This window comes from Peromyscus californicus, unplaced genomic scaffold (assembly GCF_007827085.1).
Source record: "Peromyscus californicus insignis strain IS unplaced genomic scaffold, ASM782708v3 Scaffold_9__1_contigs__length_137607984, whole genome shotgun sequence".
Taxonomy (NCBI): Eukaryota; Metazoa; Chordata; class Mammalia; order Rodentia; family Cricetidae; genus Peromyscus; species Peromyscus californicus.
This window is the reverse complement of record NW_026294617.1, coordinates 96,447,828-96,466,168: the sequence shown is the minus strand read 5'-3', so window position 1 is coordinate 96,466,168 and position 18,341 is coordinate 96,447,828. Positions and strand designations below refer to the sequence as shown.

The 18,341-nt window shown below is 36.9% G+C and overlaps 1 protein-coding gene across 2 annotated transcripts in view; it reads right to left on the bottom strand.

The window, feature by feature from the left end:
- The window catches only part of Dpyd (dihydropyrimidine dehydrogenase), an 849,077-nt gene that overhangs the window by 141,020 nt on the left and 689,716 nt on the right, over positions 1 to 18,341 (bottom strand). For both annotated transcript variants that reach the window (XM_052730491.1, XM_052730492.1), the window contains one exon: positions 13,246 to 13,388. In XM_052730491.1, coding sequence (XP_052586451.1) covers positions 13,246 to 13,388 — 143 coding nt within the window. The remainder of the gene's footprint in view (positions 1 to 13,245; positions 13,389 to 18,341) is intronic.

Here is an 18,341-nt window from a genome sequence, read left to right as displayed (position 1 = left end):
AAGAGCATGTATTTCAATGAACAGCCTGATTCCATGCCTACTGTAGACTAAGGTCATAATGTCATGTGGATAAGCCTGGCCTCTGAACTATGTGTTGGAAATCAATGAAAACACAGAGATGTTTTGATAGGAATTCCCTTAATTCCTTTTTAGAACCCTTAAATTTATACATTTTCTGATTTCTATAAGATATGTAAGTCATTATTGTGATTTCCAGTGAAAGTCTTTAAACACTGTTTTTCACCTCATATTTTACGATCATTTCCGTTTCTAGCAGGAGGCACAATTAATATTGTAAAATAAAACCTGTCACCAAATTATTTGATTTTTTTTATTCCTTGGTAAATCATTATCATTGGCACCAAGAAAACCTTTAATAAATGTCAGCTGCATGACTAGAACTGCATAAGCCTGGTTCTCTCTCTCTCTCTCTCTCTCTCTGTCTCTCTGTCTCTCTCTCTTTTCTCTAGGAGTTTATAATTAATTAGAGGCAGAAACAATCAGAGTTGATATTCATTTTACAACTAAACTGAGAGCTGGACCAGAGCGCTGAAGACTCCCTGACATGTCAATCATTGCTGGATAATGAGAGGTTTGATGGGACCAGGTGGCTGGAGCTTGAGAAAGACATTCAGGGAACAAGGACTCTGAATTGTGATTTGTTATTTAACATGCTAAAAGTCCATTTTCCCTTCTAGCATCCCAATGAGAAAGCTACTCTAACTTCTGCTGTATAGATGAATAAACTAAGGTTTGTAGGTTAACTAATAATAATGAGCCAGGATTCATCCAGATGAAAAAAAAAATGGTGAGGCCAGACATTAAGTAAGAAGAGTGAAACTTGAAGCCCCTGTCTTCTTTGCAATGAATATGTATGCATCCACCCTAGGACACATAACAATGGCACACAAACATTGTGAGGAGGCTGGAAGGCTAGAATGAACTGAAATATTTGAAGACCGGTAGAGCTGATGTACTTTTGTATGAGTACATTCAGAAGGGGAACTTTGAGAATATGATTTCACAAGACGAAAAACAACATCAAAACCTCAATTCATGGGTTAGACAGTGACGTGGAGGCAAAGGGGCACAGAAGCAGAACGGTCCAGCTTCAATTCTACTTCATGAACTAGAGCTATTACCAGTGCTTATAAAGCAGATGTCAGAGCTTGGATGTATTTGAGATGGCCTTTGGTTTCAAGATGTAGGTGGTCTGTGGTCTAGCGGCATTTTAACAGTATTTCTTTCTCCTCTTTTCTGCATTACTTTTCAAACTTTAGATACATTCGAGGTTCAGAATCTGCAAAATGCTTATTAAATAAATCAACCCTCATATTTTCTAATCTAGAAAGGAAGGAGAACTTGTCAGTGCTGATACATAGCCATGGTCTCAGAAGACCGGCATCAGTTTACTTACAGGGAAGAAAGGAAGAAAAGGCAGAGAGAAGGAATTCAGATTAAATCGTGATGTATCACATCAAAAATAATACCTGGGCTTTTCACAGGGCAACTGCAGAGGGTGGGCCTCAGTTGTTGTGAATACATTGTAGACATGGTGACCAAACATGAGACCTACTGTAAACAGAATTGCACGTATGGGTGTAGGACAGTAGGATAAAAGACTGGAGGCTTCGTTTGTTATTATTACAAAGAGCAATTGTGTCTCCTATATGCAAAGATACATTTTAAAAAGTCACCACTTTAGCCATAGCTTGTAAAAATACAAATGTGCTTTAAATACATTAGGACAAAAAGAGAGAACATGAAGAAAAGTGGGCTATAACCCATGGGCTTCATTTGTACAATGAGCTAATGATTTGAGATCATTCAAAAATGTAATTAAGAAAAGTAATAAGGGCTTAAATAAGCATATAGAGAGAATGGCAGGGTACAAATTGAATGTCATGATCAGAAACTCTTATGGAGGTAAGCATTCAGGAGGAGCCAACTGTGAAATACATTTTTTTGTGGTATATTTTCATCTCAGTTGCAAAAGAAATACTTAGATCTATTCTGATCTAAAACCTTGGGGAAATTTTTAAATATATTAAGCACATGATAAAACTGCATGCTTCAGGAAAGGAATCTGTATTGCTCTGTTTGGGGATGAATATTTAATATTGTTTTTCTTTGTATTGAATATAGATGATGATGTTTTATCATTAGCATAATACATACTTGAGATGTATTTCCTCTATAAGTAAAGAATTTGTGTTAATAAACACACATTTTTGAGGGCAGTCCCCCTTGAGGGTAGTCTAGAAATACTTACAAACAGCTAATCAAATGTAAAGATAGCTGTTAATAGGCCTTGAAGAAAGAAGAATCAAAATCTTAAAGAATAAAAACCAGTAATTAAAAATGAATAATATATAGGGTATTAAAAGGTAGAGGGAAGAAAGATAAATAACACTAATTAAAGTTTGAAAAACAAGGCACATGAAAACATTATTTTATAAGCTTACTTAAAAATACATATACAGTATATGTGTATGTGTGCATACATACGCGTACTTATGCCACATGAGGTATAAGAGCCTCAAGAGGATGCACAGCCTAACAAAACCCTAGTGTCACACATGGGAAACCTCCCCTCTAGCTGTTATTTGGAGGAATACAAGTCTTCCAAAACAATACAGGCTATTGCCTTTACATCTAGTTACCTTTCAACACTTGAAGGTTAAGACCGCATTGCTGAAGACACAGCACACTTCGGACTCAGAACTTGGAGGAATCAAGCTGGAATGGATCTGAAAGACTCCTTCCTAAGGACTGGCTCTCCCAGCATCAGAAAGTGCTATACAAGGTGCCAAGGGAAAGGAGGAATTGGTAGTTGTATCCAGATGTAACACCTGTGAATCGTTAGCAATGACTGTCCCAGCAATATAGCTACAATGGTGCAAAAGTAGCGTTTTGTCTTGGGGATAACTAAGAGTTGTCTAATGTGACTTAAGGGCCACCTGAGGAGAGGAGGTTCATACCTAGTATTAGAAACCTAGCCCATTGCCTATGCCAAACCCTGGAGGAAAAATATGCTACTGCCATTTTCTTAAACCAATGTAATTTCTAAATTAACTAAACACTTACTCTTATACCCACAGATAAGTGTAGTTCTAACTTCTCATCAAAGAAGCTCTTTTTTTCACCCATAAAGGCTATTAGAGACTCAAAACTGTTTAAAATGCAGAGAATAAGAGATCCAACTTGAGTTGATACATCTGCAATGCAACTCTTACTTCTAGTGCTTAGGGGAAACCATGGAAGCGGGAGCAAAGTCAGAGGACCAGAACACTTGTTGCTAGATAGTGTCCCCTAGATATGACAGAAAAAACACACCCATGGAATCTCACCAGGGGTTTCCTGAACAAGACTGGCATACTGACAACCCCAGTTGATAGGCCATTGAGTACAGAAGAAATTCCACAAGATCCCAACTCTAGATGAAGAGTTACAGATAGCCAAAGGCTGCTGAGACAGTTTAGCTCCTGTATAGGTTGTCCAATCTCAAGTGGTCAGTTTTAGACAGATGTTCTTGTGAGCAACATTAAATACACTTGGGTTGTATGTACATGTGTATACACACACATGTACATAATATGTGTAGAATAATAAAGATTAGGGGGTCACTAATTTGGGAGAAAGAGAGGAGACAATGGAGGAGTTGGAGAGAAGAGAGGCAGAAATGATATAGATATGGTGCTTACACATGAAGTTCTCAAAATGAACAAGACATCATGAAAGTACAAAGTTAAATGCTTCACTGAGAAACTGGTCCTTGTCTCCTTCTTTGAGTGGACCCATTTCAGAAGAATGTCCTTAGATGTTGGTACTGCTCAGAATGATGTCCTAAGCTTGCCTTTCAAGGTCTTTGCTGAAGTCAATTTCTAACCTGACAGTAAGAAGACAATGGAAAACTTAGCTCAATTAAAAAAACAACTCTTAAGTCAGCTGCCTATAGGATTTTTTATAGAATATTAAATTAATTCTTAAAGTACAAAATCAGTGATGATATTCAACAAATTGCTTCCCCTACCAATGCCTATTTCTCATAACCATTTGGATGGATACATCATGATAAAATTGTTAAAACACAATAGTGGCCAGTCACAGCAATTTTCAAGTAAGACTAGTAAATTGGAAATAGAGAAAAGCAACACAGAAAACACAGTGTTTACAAAATAATGGAATATGAGAACCTAAACATCAGTGATATAGTTTTAACCTTTGGAGTAGAATAGAAAATAAAATAATTGTTCAGAACTTTGGTCAAACATATGAAGACTGAGAAACAAAGCTTGCAGTAAATAGTGATTTGTACATATAATATTAAAAGGGTCAGATAACATAAAGCTCTGGGGTCAGGGTCAATAAGAAAGTCAGTCAAATGACATTTCTAAGACAACGGCCATCTAAATTACATGCCACTCTATCTGCTGGTACTGCTGCTAACTCACCATTATTTTCTAATCTAAAATAGTCATCTTGTGACAATATTATTTTTCTATAGTAAAACTGTCTTTCAAAATATTAGATTTAATTTCCATTAATTTCCATTGACTCTAGATGCTAATCCTTCTGTCAAGTGGAGAATGTGCAGTCACTTGAAGGCCCAGTGGGTTTCCATTTAATTTCTTCCCTTTGCTTATAAACAACATTTGTTGCCCCGGAATCAAGATGCTTTTTAAGAATTACAGCCTCTTGAAAACAGCCTTCCATTAAAGTCATTTAAAATAATGTAATAATTGACGTGGTAATTAGAACTTCATTGAATGGGATACTAAGACCATATTTTTCTTATACATCATTGGAAGAATATAAAGCTTCTATCTTTCAAGTATCTACTTGCATATTATTCTTTAAATTGTAAATTAAATACTCATTAAAGCTAGACAATAGGAAATTGTATAATGGATATTAAAATGTGCCTATCTTTGCTAGTTACATGAAATAGATCTGATGACATTTACAAATGACTTGGTCCCAACAATTCTTCATCTACCACACACTGGCTTTAAAGGGAATGACCATAGAAGAAAAGATATGGAATCATTTAATAAATACTTTGGAGGTGCCGAGTGAAAATTTGAAATATTATATGTCATGATTTTTAAATAACCCAATGGTCCCATCAACAAAATCTGGGTGCTTAAGTCTCCGTGTACATTATAGCAAGAAAAAGCCAAAACTCTGTTCCTACATCTGTGGAAACAGAAGTGTCATCCTGCTCCAATTAATCTTTTCTTCTGTACTTTTAATAGGATAATACACTTTCTAGCCACATTAAAACATTCAATTTAGCTTAACTTAGCTACATCACATTGACTGTGATTATTGTTAAAATTTGATTAAGTTTTCTGAGTCCAGTGAACAACTGTCCTGAGATGATCTTTCTACAGAGCTCCTGGACATTAAGCTCTCTTGTTCTACTGTATTTCAGGATTTCTTTTAACTTCAATGACAGCTCCATAAACACAAAGATAGAATGCAAAAAATCACCCATCCCAACTCACTGAAGGCACAGGTCATAATTGTATGCACATGAACTGATGATTTTCCCACATCCTGAGTGAAGGTTCTTACAAGATTGAACTATAAAACCAGTATCATTAAACTGAGTTATGTAAGTCCAGAGCCAATCTGTAGAAAAGAGGTACCCCTCTTTTCTATATCTTCTATCTATATGCAATAGAGGAGAATGCATTTTATGAAGATTCCCATTGCTTAATGCAGGCTGAACTTAGGTTGAAATACAAAGCCATGAACAACACTTTAGCAGAAATTACAGAGCAGTGCTTAAATCAGAGGAAGGGGATCTAGGACTCATTAGGGAAGTATAATCCAAGACTCATAACCAAAATCAAATCAAGAAAAGCCAGACTAGGGAGAGCGCACGAGCAGTAAAGTGCTTGCAACACAAGTATGAAGACATGATTGACTTTGCTTCACAAGCATCCAGGTAAAATGTCAGAGGAGGTGCTCTGGAACCCAGTGTTGGACAAGAGATCCCTGGAGCACTGGAGCATGCTGGCCAGCTTGTCCAGGCAATATGTGAACTATATGTTCAGTGAGAGACTGTATCAAAAACAGAGTGAAGACACTATCAATCCCTTGGAACTACACATGTACTACAAACACAGGAGAGATTGAAAGATAGATGACAGATAGATAGATAGATAGATAGATAGATAGATAGATAGATAGATACTTAGATAGGTGATAGATACATAAATACATAGATAATGATAATGATGATAGATAGACTGAATTACAAAAGAAAGTGAACAATAATCTATTAAGACGCTCTCTCCAAATTCCTTTACATAAGAATTAACTTTATTGTATTGTTCACAAGCAGCTGGTTGGTAACAGAAGCAAGCTCCATAACTGTAATATAGCCCACCAAAGAAATTGCAAAGAACTTGAGAATATAATTTAACAAGGGGGTATTTACAAATTTTAGTCCCTGGAACTCACTGATAATTTTCATCTAGCCTCTTAATAGCTCTTATTTGCATATTCTAATGAAAGGCTGTCAAATAAGATGAAAAAAACCCAGAGATTTCAAAGACATTGGAATTCACTGTAACAGATTAGAAGTCGATTGAGTTGAGTGACAAAGTATGAGCAGCTATCGAGGAACATAACCCGGAAGAGATTGTGAACCTTATTTCTAGGACAGAATACTCTAGGGGGTTCCACTGGAGTAGTCATGTTCACTCCAAAGTTTTCCTAGAGAAATGACCTGCTGTACTCAGTGTGTTTCCTAACTATACTCTTAGATTTTTATAGTTTGTATTCTATTGCTACTAATTACTATTATTTTGGCTGTAAAAGAGTAATCTAAGCCTCTTTTCATGGTGCTTTTCAGTATACAGCATTTCTAACCAGAATCCTAACCTGCATTTTAGATCTTCCTCCTGCGTAAATGTAACTTTTCCCTCTAGAAAGTATAGCTCCCTTCACTGTACCTCTCTCAGTCATGCTTTCATACCCCCCATGTATGTATCTCTTTTATTTATTTTGATTCAACATACACTGAATATCAGGAAGTAGCTTGATTTGTGTGTGGTTTAGTAAATTTAGTTTAATGACCTTCTGGGTGATACGTGTTGTTAAATGTGGAGTCTACTTCTTACTGAGGTTGAATAGTCTTCCAATTCACCCAGGCATGAACACATCACACACACACATACACACACTCACACACACACACACACACACACACACACACACACACACACACGCGCGCGCGCGCGCGCGCGCGCACACACACGCACATGCGGGGTGGGTGGGGAGGGGGGGCGGGGAGAGGAGACAGAGCACCCAATTTCTTTATTAATTCATCAGTTGATGATCACTTTGGTTGCTCAAACAACAATGTATATATTTATGCAAGGTAATGCTTTAATTTCTTTGCGGCTTGGGGATATCTTGATATAAAGATTACAGGATTCTAAGGAAGTTCTGTTTTTAAGGTTTTTGAGAAACAGCCATATTGTTTTCTACAATGGCTAAGCAGATTTACACTCCCAACAGTGAATTAACATCTCCATTTCTCTGCATTCTCATGAACTCTTGCTATTTTTGTTATCTCTGTCCCTTAATAGCTGTACCAATAGTTATGAAGGAGCATCTTACTGAGGGTTTGAGTTTTCCTAGTCATTTCCTATGTGGACAACTTTTCATATACTTATTGGACATTTACATACCGTCTTTGGGGATATACCTATTCAGACTTTTGCCCATTTTAAAGCAGGTTCTTTTCCTCTCCCTTCCTCTTTCCATTCCTCCTTCTTTCCCTTCACATTTTCTTTTCTTTCTGCGTATCTATGTGCTATGCATAGGTGTATATGGTTGTATGTGTGTGTATGAATATGGACACTGGAAATTAGCATCAAGGGGTTTATCAGTTCACTTCCACCCAATATGTTTGAGAAAACATCTCTCAGTGAACTTGGAGCTTACAGATTCAGCTAGGCTTGCTGGCCACCAAGCTTTAGGTAGCAAATTTGGTGCTAGGGACCCAAACTAAGGTCCTCACACTCGCACTGCATCCATTGTATCCACTGACCCAGATGCCTCATGGGCAACATTTTCATGTGTTGTTTGTTTCTTTTGATATGGAGAAGCACTGTATTCTGACTCACTTTCATTTTTTGTTTTTGTTTGTGTTGCCTGTATTTTACCTGTCCTGTTATAAGACTAGCCACAATCAAAAATGTTCCTAGAGATTCCATCTGTTCCTGTCTAGGAATTTTACAGTTTCAGATCCTAAGTTTCTTGAGTTCACATTTATTTTGTGTTCGTGTGTATGGTACATTGTGTATGTGACTAGATGGGCAATTCTAAGTGACACATCATAGTGGTTCAGAAGGACAGAATATTTTGTCACATTCACTCAGCAGGGGGAAGAAATTTGGCTTGTCAGTTTGGAAATGGAAACACTTTACTAAAATTGTGTGTCTTAATTTTCAAGCACATAAATAGAATTTGAAATTACTGCTGGGGTACATGTCTTTCCTACTAATCTATACTAAACTTTTGAGTAGAAATAATTAGAAAAGCAGATCAGATACATATAGAATCAGAGAGGGTGATTGAGCTGGGAAATAAAAGCCAACAAGCAGAGACAAGCAGAGAAATGGGGCTGTAATGACGGAGAGAGGTGAAGAAGGGCTCCGGAAGATTGAAGCGACCTGCTAGGGAGGGTAGTATGGAAAAATTAAGAAAGGAAAAAGATAACTAAAATCAGATTCTGACTAGTGCTGAAGGCCAAGCTGACATTAAACACTGTGAACTTGGACTGAATCCAATTGGCAGAGTTGCTTGAATTTCTCTGGTAATATTCAGCAGTTCAGAAATATAGAAAATGAAAGGTTATATTAACCCAGGATTAGGGAGTGGAGTGGAATGGAATTCAGTTACAATGGAAGAGAGGCAAAAATATTATACAACTCCCACCCCACTGAAACACCCTGCACAATTTCAAATTCAAGTTTGTCCAATTTATGACCATCTAAAGAATATTTTAATACTGTTTTTTCTTCAAATTTTAGCTAAAGTTTTAAAAATGTATTTTCTGACTGAATGATAATCTGATTTCAGCTAATAGTAAGATTGGTACATAAATCTATAATTTTCAGCCAGTAAATCACTATGCATAGAACTTCATATTTTCAACAAAATTATTGGGATCCAATGTTCTAGAGAGCTTTGTGAACATTGTTGAGGCCATTCCCTGCCAGAGCTGAAGGGCAAGACTTTTTTGGTTGTTATTGTTTTGTTTTGATTTGATTCTGCAAACCACTGTCACAGAGTTTTGCTGAAGACAATAAATAATTCAAGCACCATGAACACAAAATGTTCTGGTTTACATCACATGAGCAGTACATACCCGGGTGACCAATGGCTGTGCCACGACCTGGTGTAAAGAGGCATAGTGAGCCCACCACCAGAGCCCACCACCTCTCCAGGAAACCTAAGCCAACAGCGGCTGAATTTATAAGTCATTTTGTGTAGAAAGGAGCTGAAAAGGCACCTTGTGGAGCAGATCAGAAGACGTGGCAACCGTGTGCTGATGAAAAACTCACAGGAAGAAGACAGTAAGGAGCAAGATGCAAACAGAAAAAGAGTGGACAGAAGTTTACGTTCTTGAGGCAAAAAAAAAAAATGCAGTGGTGTTCAAAATATCTGATTTCTTTTTGAAGAATCTGCGGCATGGTCATCTTTTTTTTTTTTCCTGATGCTCCAAAGTGCATTCTTTAAAATTTTAATTAATGTGTGCATGCACACACATGCCACTGCATGTGTGGAGGTCAGAAGACAACTTGTGGGGCTTGATTCTCTCCTTCCACCAGATGGGTCCTGGGGATCAAACTCAAGTTGCAAAGCTCAGCACAAGGCTTTACCATAACAGGCCATCTTGCCAACACTGCCCTCTTTCATAATTCTTTCCATCTTAAATTTTTATCAACCATTCTTTTAGTTAAGGGCTGCTGGTAATTAATTTGCTTAATTTTCCTTCAGTTGTGAGATTTTCATTTCCACTTCACACCTAAAGTAATGGGATCTGAGTGGACAGTTCTTTTCCTTTCAGCCTTTAAAATATTTCAGTACTCCTTTCTAGGCTGCCTAACTTCCTTGAGAAGCCAGTTGTTCTCACAGTTACTTCTGAGAGATTTGGAGTCCTTTTCCTCCTGCTTCTTTGAACATTCATTGGTGATAGTTTTCAGTTTAAACACAACAGATTTGCTGATAGATTCCTTTTGTCTATCCTATTCAGGGTTCCCTTGAGTTGTGGAATCTTTAGGCTCATAACTTTTGCACAATACCCTTCATCTTGACTTCCTTGCACACCTGCTCTGTAATTCAGTGTCTTGTTAGCTCTTGTAATATCTCCCAGCTCTAGGGCTCCGTTCCTTTTTTCAGATTTTTGATATATTCTCAATCACTGGTAGATTTTCCTTCCCCTTTCTCCATTGTGCTGCTGAGCACATCAGTCAGGTTTTCTTTTATAATTCTAATGAACAGGGTTGCTTTAAGTCCCAAAGTTTCCATTTTTTCTCATTCTTTTACTGTTATGAATTACTAAAAACATTTTTCATGTAATAACTTTTTATTATATTCCTTTCCCTCCCTCAGTTCTTTCCAGATCTTCTCCACCTCCTTATCCATCCAATTTCATATTCTTTCCAAAAACAAACCCTCTGAAAATCAAAACACACAAATTCCAATAAGGAAAAAAAAAAGCCAAAGCAAAGCAAAAAGCACACAAAAAACACAGAGTCTGTTTTGTGTTGTCCCACTATTACCCAAGAATATTTCTAAGTACTAGTAATACAATTTTATCTTTGCTATTTTGAAAACATTTTTAGATAATTATAAAACCTGTCACCTTGGCATTGATGTCTATCAGTTGTATTTTATCACCCAGCCGTCTATCTTCCCAGTATCTTAACATTTGGAGTATTACATTGGCAACCTTTTCTCTCATTTTTGCCTTGTAATTTCTTTAGAGATAAGGTTTCCTAATGCAGATGGTTTGGTTTCTAGCTGGGGCCCTTCTTCCTTGGCCTTCTTAGTGCTGTGATTATAGGGTGTGCTACAAAGCTGGGCTAAAATTTGTATGTGCATGCAATGATATTAGAGATGCAATCTGAAGTCTTGCACATGCCAGGTGAGCACTATACGAGGAGGTATAACCTTCTTTACACCTTCATTTTTACTTGGTCTTCTTTGAAACCATTCTGGCAAGGGAAAGAGGGGATACTGCCATTGTACTGTCAGATAGAGTCCCAGGTTCCCTCCTAGACATCCACAGATACTCCTGTGCCATAGCTCCTTGTTCTGACTAGGGGAGGACAGAGACTGTGGCTCCAATTATAATTCTACTGGCAGGTCCTGGCCACAGCAGAACGTGTAGGACCACCTTCTTGCTGTTGTCCACTTTGGCCTTGCTGACATCATAGAGAGAAGAAAAGTTTTGTAACTAAAAGGTAGAGATAACAATCTTGACTCCCCACCAGACTTCTCTGACATCCTATCAGAGAGAGGAAGAGGGATATCTCACTATTCTCTAGTGAGAATTCCCTGGTAGAGCTCACTCCTTGTCCCATGGAGATGTTGATATAATTTTGTCCTGACTAGTTTAAAACCTTCATTCTCACATAATCTGACATCTTAACATTGGTACCTGCTGAGCATGGAGGTCTAGAAACCTCAAATATCCTATACATGGATGGAGGTGGGATTAGAGTTTTTAATGCATCATGTTTGACTAAAGTAAAGGAAATATTGTCTGTCAGTTTCCTGTTTTATTGGGCTGCTTCTTTGGCTAGAGAAAGCAGGCTTCTCTGTCTGTACCAGACGCTTCTTTGTCTGGCCTCTGGCTCCACAAGGGGGATTCACAGACCAGTCAGCCAGGACATCACTTGCCTTTTGTTCCCTGAGTCTTGACGTTCTTTGTCAGCCTGCCTTCTGTGTACCTTCGATAGTCTGTTTAAATTAGTGTCATGCATAAGAAATCAATAGCTATGTTGAGTGGAGATTTGGGGAGCAGTATAAGTCTATTACATTTTCATTGGAAGACATCCCCTTTCATTTGTAGGATAACACATAATACTTCCATGGTCAACTTTCATTCATAAGACAATGTTAATTGTGTACACAGAATTAGAAACACAAGCTATTTGAATGCTACCTTTTCGCTACTGAATTTAAGTGATAGTAAATTTTACTCTCTAATTGCCATTAATACTGCATAATAAAAATCATATTAATGACAAATCACCTGAAACTCACAGTGTAGTCTTTATGCAGTATTTTTTCATTGTTGGGTTTTGCTAGCCCTCAAATCTGTATAACTGGCTCCTCAGAGAAGTGCTGATGCTTTAATGTCCTAAGACTACTACGTCCACATTGAGCAACACTTTAAAACAAATGTATAAATAAAATGAGAGGTGGACATAGTGACACTAGCCTATAAGCCAACACTCAAAGTCATAAGGATTGTGAGTTCAAAGCCAGTCTCAGATGAGAAGGAAAAATAAGATGAAATGATAATACAAATTTTGTATTATCTATCTGGTTGCTGTTAGGAATCTCTTTGTGAAGGCACTGGAAGACGTTTCCTCAGATTTTTAGTATGAGAAGCTGAATTACAAGTGTATATTTTGTAGCATGGAAGTTATAAAGCCAATGACTTCTCTGCGTGTCAGGAAGTTAGGAAATGAGTACAGTAATCCCTCCAGGCACACTCATCAGACTGTGAATTGGTTGTATCTTTGGTTTCAATCATTTCTCCATAGAGATCTCACTTTATGTAGATTTTCACATTGTAATTGTTTCTCATCTGATAGCATATAGTACGCATCTGGTCGTTGGTCTCACTTACTTTAGGATAGAAAGGTGGACAAATATACTAGAAAAAGTGTTCACAAGTTCTATCATTTAGGAGGACGGAGATAAAGTCCTGTTTTTTTCAAACTTGCAGAAGGAAGGAAAGAAAGGAAGGAAGGAAGGAAGGAAGGAAGGAAAGGAAGGAAGGAGGGAAGGAAGGAAAGGAAGGAAGGAAGGAAGGAAGGAAGGAAGGAAGGAAGGAAGGAAGGAAGGAAAAGAAGGAAGGAAGGAAGGAAGGAAGGTTTCTTTCTTTGATGGTTTCTTTTTTTGGTGGTTTCTACAGCACGTATATCTGTCATATGATTTACCTTGTTTTGGGGAATTGAAAAGGAAAACCACAAACTCTACCTGAAGAACTGAAGCACCACTATGAAGGAACTGAAGTCCACTTTCAGCTGAGTCAATTCCGCCTGTGGCCAAAATAGGAAACCCAGGCAAGGCCCGAGCAATGGCGGTCACGGCTCTCAAAGCAATAGGTCTGATGGCGGTTCCTGCAGAAGACAAGAAAGCTTGCAGGTTACAATGTCTGACACAGGTACACACTGCCTTATATTTACCATTAAGCAATGGCAACATTTTACTAGACAAATTTCCAATTCCTTTATCTGTTTCAAAGTGTTTTAACTTTTCAGTTAAATGTGGATTTAAGGATGTTGGTGCTATTATCAATTCTAGACAAGTTACAAAGTAGATAAGCCTAGAACTCTTACATAAAATGGATACAAATTATGGTCTGATATACAGAAATGTTTAAGCGAGATTGTATGGAGCATTCAAACATCTTTTTAAAAAGGAGCCAGGGAACAGAGAGTGTTGAAAAAGAGAACAGTCACGTACAGTACGTAAGTAGTCATACAACTCTGATATTTTTTCACAAGTGCAAGGAAGCTGGTGTGGAAGCAGAGGCTGGAAAACCAAAGCCCTGAAGAACATATAGATTCTATATTGCTTTGTGTATCTATTTTGCAGTTTGAAGGTTTATGGTAAGGCTGACATAATTTGACCTGCTAGAAAATTCAAATAAAATTAAAGAGAGTTAACTTAACACCTGTAATTAGAATGCACATGTCTTCATATTCATATATATGCACACATATATATATGCATATATATATATCCTAATTAGCCAAGCATTACCAGTATATATATTAGTCCCTACCTGCTGTAGAATAATCCTCTTGCACACAATAAAGATTTGTCACTCAAATTGGTTTAATATAATGCTGATTGGCCAGTAGCCAGGCAAGAAGTATAGGCGGGGTGACCAAACTAAGAATGCTGGGAAAAGGAAGGGTGGAGTCAGGGAGTCACCAGTCAGAGGACCAAGATGTATTAGAGCACAGATAAAGCCACGAGACACGTGACAAAACATAGTTAACAGAAACAGGTTAATGTAAGTTGTAAGAGCTAGTTGGTAATAACCCTGAGCAATAGGCCAAATAGTTTGTAATTAATATTAAGCCTCTGAATGATTATTTTAAAAGTGGCTATGAGACTGGATAGGATGGAAAAGCCTCTGTTTACACCTACCCTAACATACATAAAAACTGCATAATAGATACAATACACTGTAGTGATTTTAAACATTAACATATTGTACTAAAGCTACTTTGGATCCTCAACTGCATCCTAGAGTGAATTAGTATTTTTGTAACTGAGGAATATAATCTAATACTCTCAGTGATCACTCAAGTTAATGATGCATTGAAAACATTTTATGAATTAAAGGTAGTTCTAATTATGAAGTAATTTGACTTTGTCTGAAACCAGAGTCCAGTAAACAACACAAATTTGCAGCTGGCTCAGGGTCCTATTTTATCTACTATCTCAAGCCAAGTCATCAGTCTGAGCAATGTGAACTTAGTGTGTGTGCAGGGGCTGGGGCTGGTAATAAATAATTTTATTAGGGTACACAATATATTACCACACTGGAAAACGATAGATACTGGAAGTGTGTGGTAATATATTGTGTACCCTAATAAAATTAACTTGAAGATTAGAGGACAGAACAAGCCACTAGATTAAACATAGAGGCCAGGCACTGGTGGCACACACCTTTAATCCTAGCACTCCAGAGGCAGAGATCCGTCTGGATCTCTGACTTCAAAGCCACCCTGGACTACATAAGATTGATCCAGTCTAGGAGAGAAACAGAGTCAGGCAGTGGTGGCACACACCTTTAATCCCAGTACTTGAGAATCACATGCCTTTAATCCCAGCATATGAGATCTCATGCCTTTGCTTGGTAAGTCACACGGCTTTAATCCCAGCGCTAAGAAATGATATGGCTGGGTGAAGAAAGGTATATGAGGCACGAGGAGACAGGAACTGAAGTTTTTTCAGGCTGAGGAGTCCTAGAGGTAAGACATGGCAATGGCTTGTTCCTTTGACTCTGATCTTTCAGCATTTACCCTAATATCTGGCTCTGGGTTTTTTTACTATAAGACTGATTTAGCGTTTTGTGTTACACCAGCGGCTTTTCATCTGAACAGGCTACATACTACATGGTGATGACAACAGTAGTCACTAAAGACAAATCCCATGGAGACAGTAAGAAGATCATTGGAGAGAAGGGGTGAGGGGAAGGAGGGATGAGGAGCAGAGCTAGAAGAATTTTGGGAGAGTGAAACTAACAATAGATACTATAATAGCAGGTGCATGTTGTTACATATTAATCCAAGTCCAGAGAACTTAAAACAGTAAGGATGAACCCTAGTATAAACTGTGGGCTATGGGTGACAATGACACCCTGATGTAAGAGTCCTAGTTTCCACAGTTATACCACTCAGGTGAAGGATGTGGACAACATGTGTGGGGGCTGCTGGTACATGAGGAATCTTTATACCTTCCTTTCAATTTTGCTGTGAACTGAGAATTGCTCTTTGAGATAAGTTATTTTACAAAGGAGTGGTGTTCTGCTTAGGATGTTCATATCAATTTCTTATTAAACAAAATTTATGCATTTTGCATAATGCTTCCTTGTTATCATTAAAGGCATGTATGGAAATGCCTACTTGTTTCTCTATTACCTAAAAGCTTCCTAGAGATTCTGACACTTCAAAATTCCACAACAGATATTTAGAACACAGGATATTAAGTTAAACAAAAGAGGAACTAGACATCAGGATTTTACTTCTGTACCAAAATATTTACCAATGGTTCCTTTTTGTCTTTATATTTTAATCATAATAGGATAATATAACAGGTAAACTATTGCATTCAGTACTATATGCTGTAGGTATAATAAAAATAAATCTAACTGCATATAGTTAAAAGGAAATTTGCAGCATAAATACTTAGATAGACAGCTAACTACATAAGAATACAGCCTGCTCAATATATACTAAGCCAATGAGTTCTTGATATACATGTTACTTTGAACTAATAAAGAAATATTGGGATTCTTTTTCTTCCCTTATTTAGTTTACCCAAGAGACTATAGGAAACTTGAACTAAGCAGATAAATAATTTATTTCTCAGTTCACTGTTAGAAGACTATCATTAACACTAAGGGGTAAAATTTCAAAGTGGTATACAGGGATTTGTCAGCATATTCCAATTGATATTAATGGACATCAAATGGCAAAATCCCAGGACACAGCTTTGAAAATTTAACCAGTTACATTTAAAGGGCAACATTACTACACGGGTGTTAAAAACACCAGCAAATTCTCATTGGCATTTAAAGATGTTCAATTAGGTCAATACGACATTTTCTATTTCATGTTTTCCTTCTATTTCTAAAACTTTTCTAATGTGCATAATGAACATGAAAACCTTTCAAACTAATAAAGGTATCTTTTCCTTTTTTTTAATTAAGAGGAATTATATTCTCTGTGGAAATGTGAACCAAAGTTGAAGACACAGATCTTCCTGTTGTTGGGCAAGAATTAAGTCAGCTTTTATTTATATTATTATAAACTCCATTTGATCAAAAACAACTGATTCAATAGGACAAATAACCTCCCTGTTCTCAGCATTTTTATGGAAAATAAATTTTATAAAATAGGTTTTACCCACCAGGAAGTTATAGGGAAGAACACTAGAGATATAGGAAATGATTATGCTAAACTGTAAGACAAAAATTTTCTTATAGTTTTAAGATGAGAAAAGTAAAGAGATGATCTATTCCAGACAAAAAGTAAAACCCAATGTGAAGAATGTACATGTATCCATATAAAACAGAACTACACATCTGTCAATTAAAATGAACAGAAACTCCCAGAAGCCCAACTGCTGAGACAGTGACTACTAAAACATTGTCAATATTATGATGACTGCTTTTAGAACAAAAAGTAGGGAAGAAGTCAGTTCAATAGCTTGAGAGTTGTGAAGACAGGCTCCGTCCTTGTAGAAAACAACTAGGTTTAAGTAAAGAAATTGAATTCCTATCTACCTAAGTCAACAAATAGGTAACACATATTTTAAACTAGGCTGTCACCTAGGTAGCGTGGCTGGAGGAACCTGATGGAAAATCCAGTTGCATCAAGTCATTTCTATGTCAATTGTGTGGAATTCTCCAATAAAGGTCAAGCCATTCAAGGTCTGCATCTTGAAACAAACTGAAGACTCATAGAAAGGGAGGGAGGAAAAGGGTAGGGAAAGAGGGAGAAAGGGAAGAAAGGGAGGGAGAGAGGGAAGGAGAGAGGAAGAGGGTAAGGAGAAAGGTAAAAGGAAGGACTGAAACAGATCTTTGGTTTACAACATTTGACCAAGTATTTTGGATTGCACAAAGGTGGCCTCGTGGAGTCATTGATGGGCTACATTGAACTTCCTATATAATAAATATGCTAATAAATGTATGAAAGCCATCATGTGGTCATAAATTCAAATGCAAGTCAGTATGTTGAAGTTACAGATCTTCAGTAAATATTACAGAGCATTTCCAGATTGGAAATGTTTTATAAAAACATTTTTATAACTGAAACATTTTGAATTATGTTAATAAAAGTGATTTCTTTGGAAAAAATATCAATTTTTTTCAGCTATCATCTTAAATAGAATAATAGTATTTGCTGTAGTACTATGTTTTGGTATACATACAAAAATACACAAAAAATACATTATGACTTACTGTTCTTTTATTCATCAATCTGTCCACAAAAATATTTTCAAAGACTTTTTTTTCCAATTTAAATACAATTTCTATACTCGTGATACTCAAAATAGTAGCCTTTTTTTATTTCAGTAGATTGTTTTAAAGTATGTAAGTTCGGCACACATTGTGTGCCATCAGAAAACAAAATCATGATTATTTTATATCATCTATTTTATTAATATGCATTTTATGAAGAAGTCAAGTTGAGGATTAATTACTGTCTCTAACAACGTCAGTCAGACACTGGGGCCAACCAGTGAAGTTTAAACTCTGACTATGCTAATTATAGCCTGTGGAATGTTGCTGAACTTCAATTTTGGTGGGAACAAAACAATGAAAATTGTAT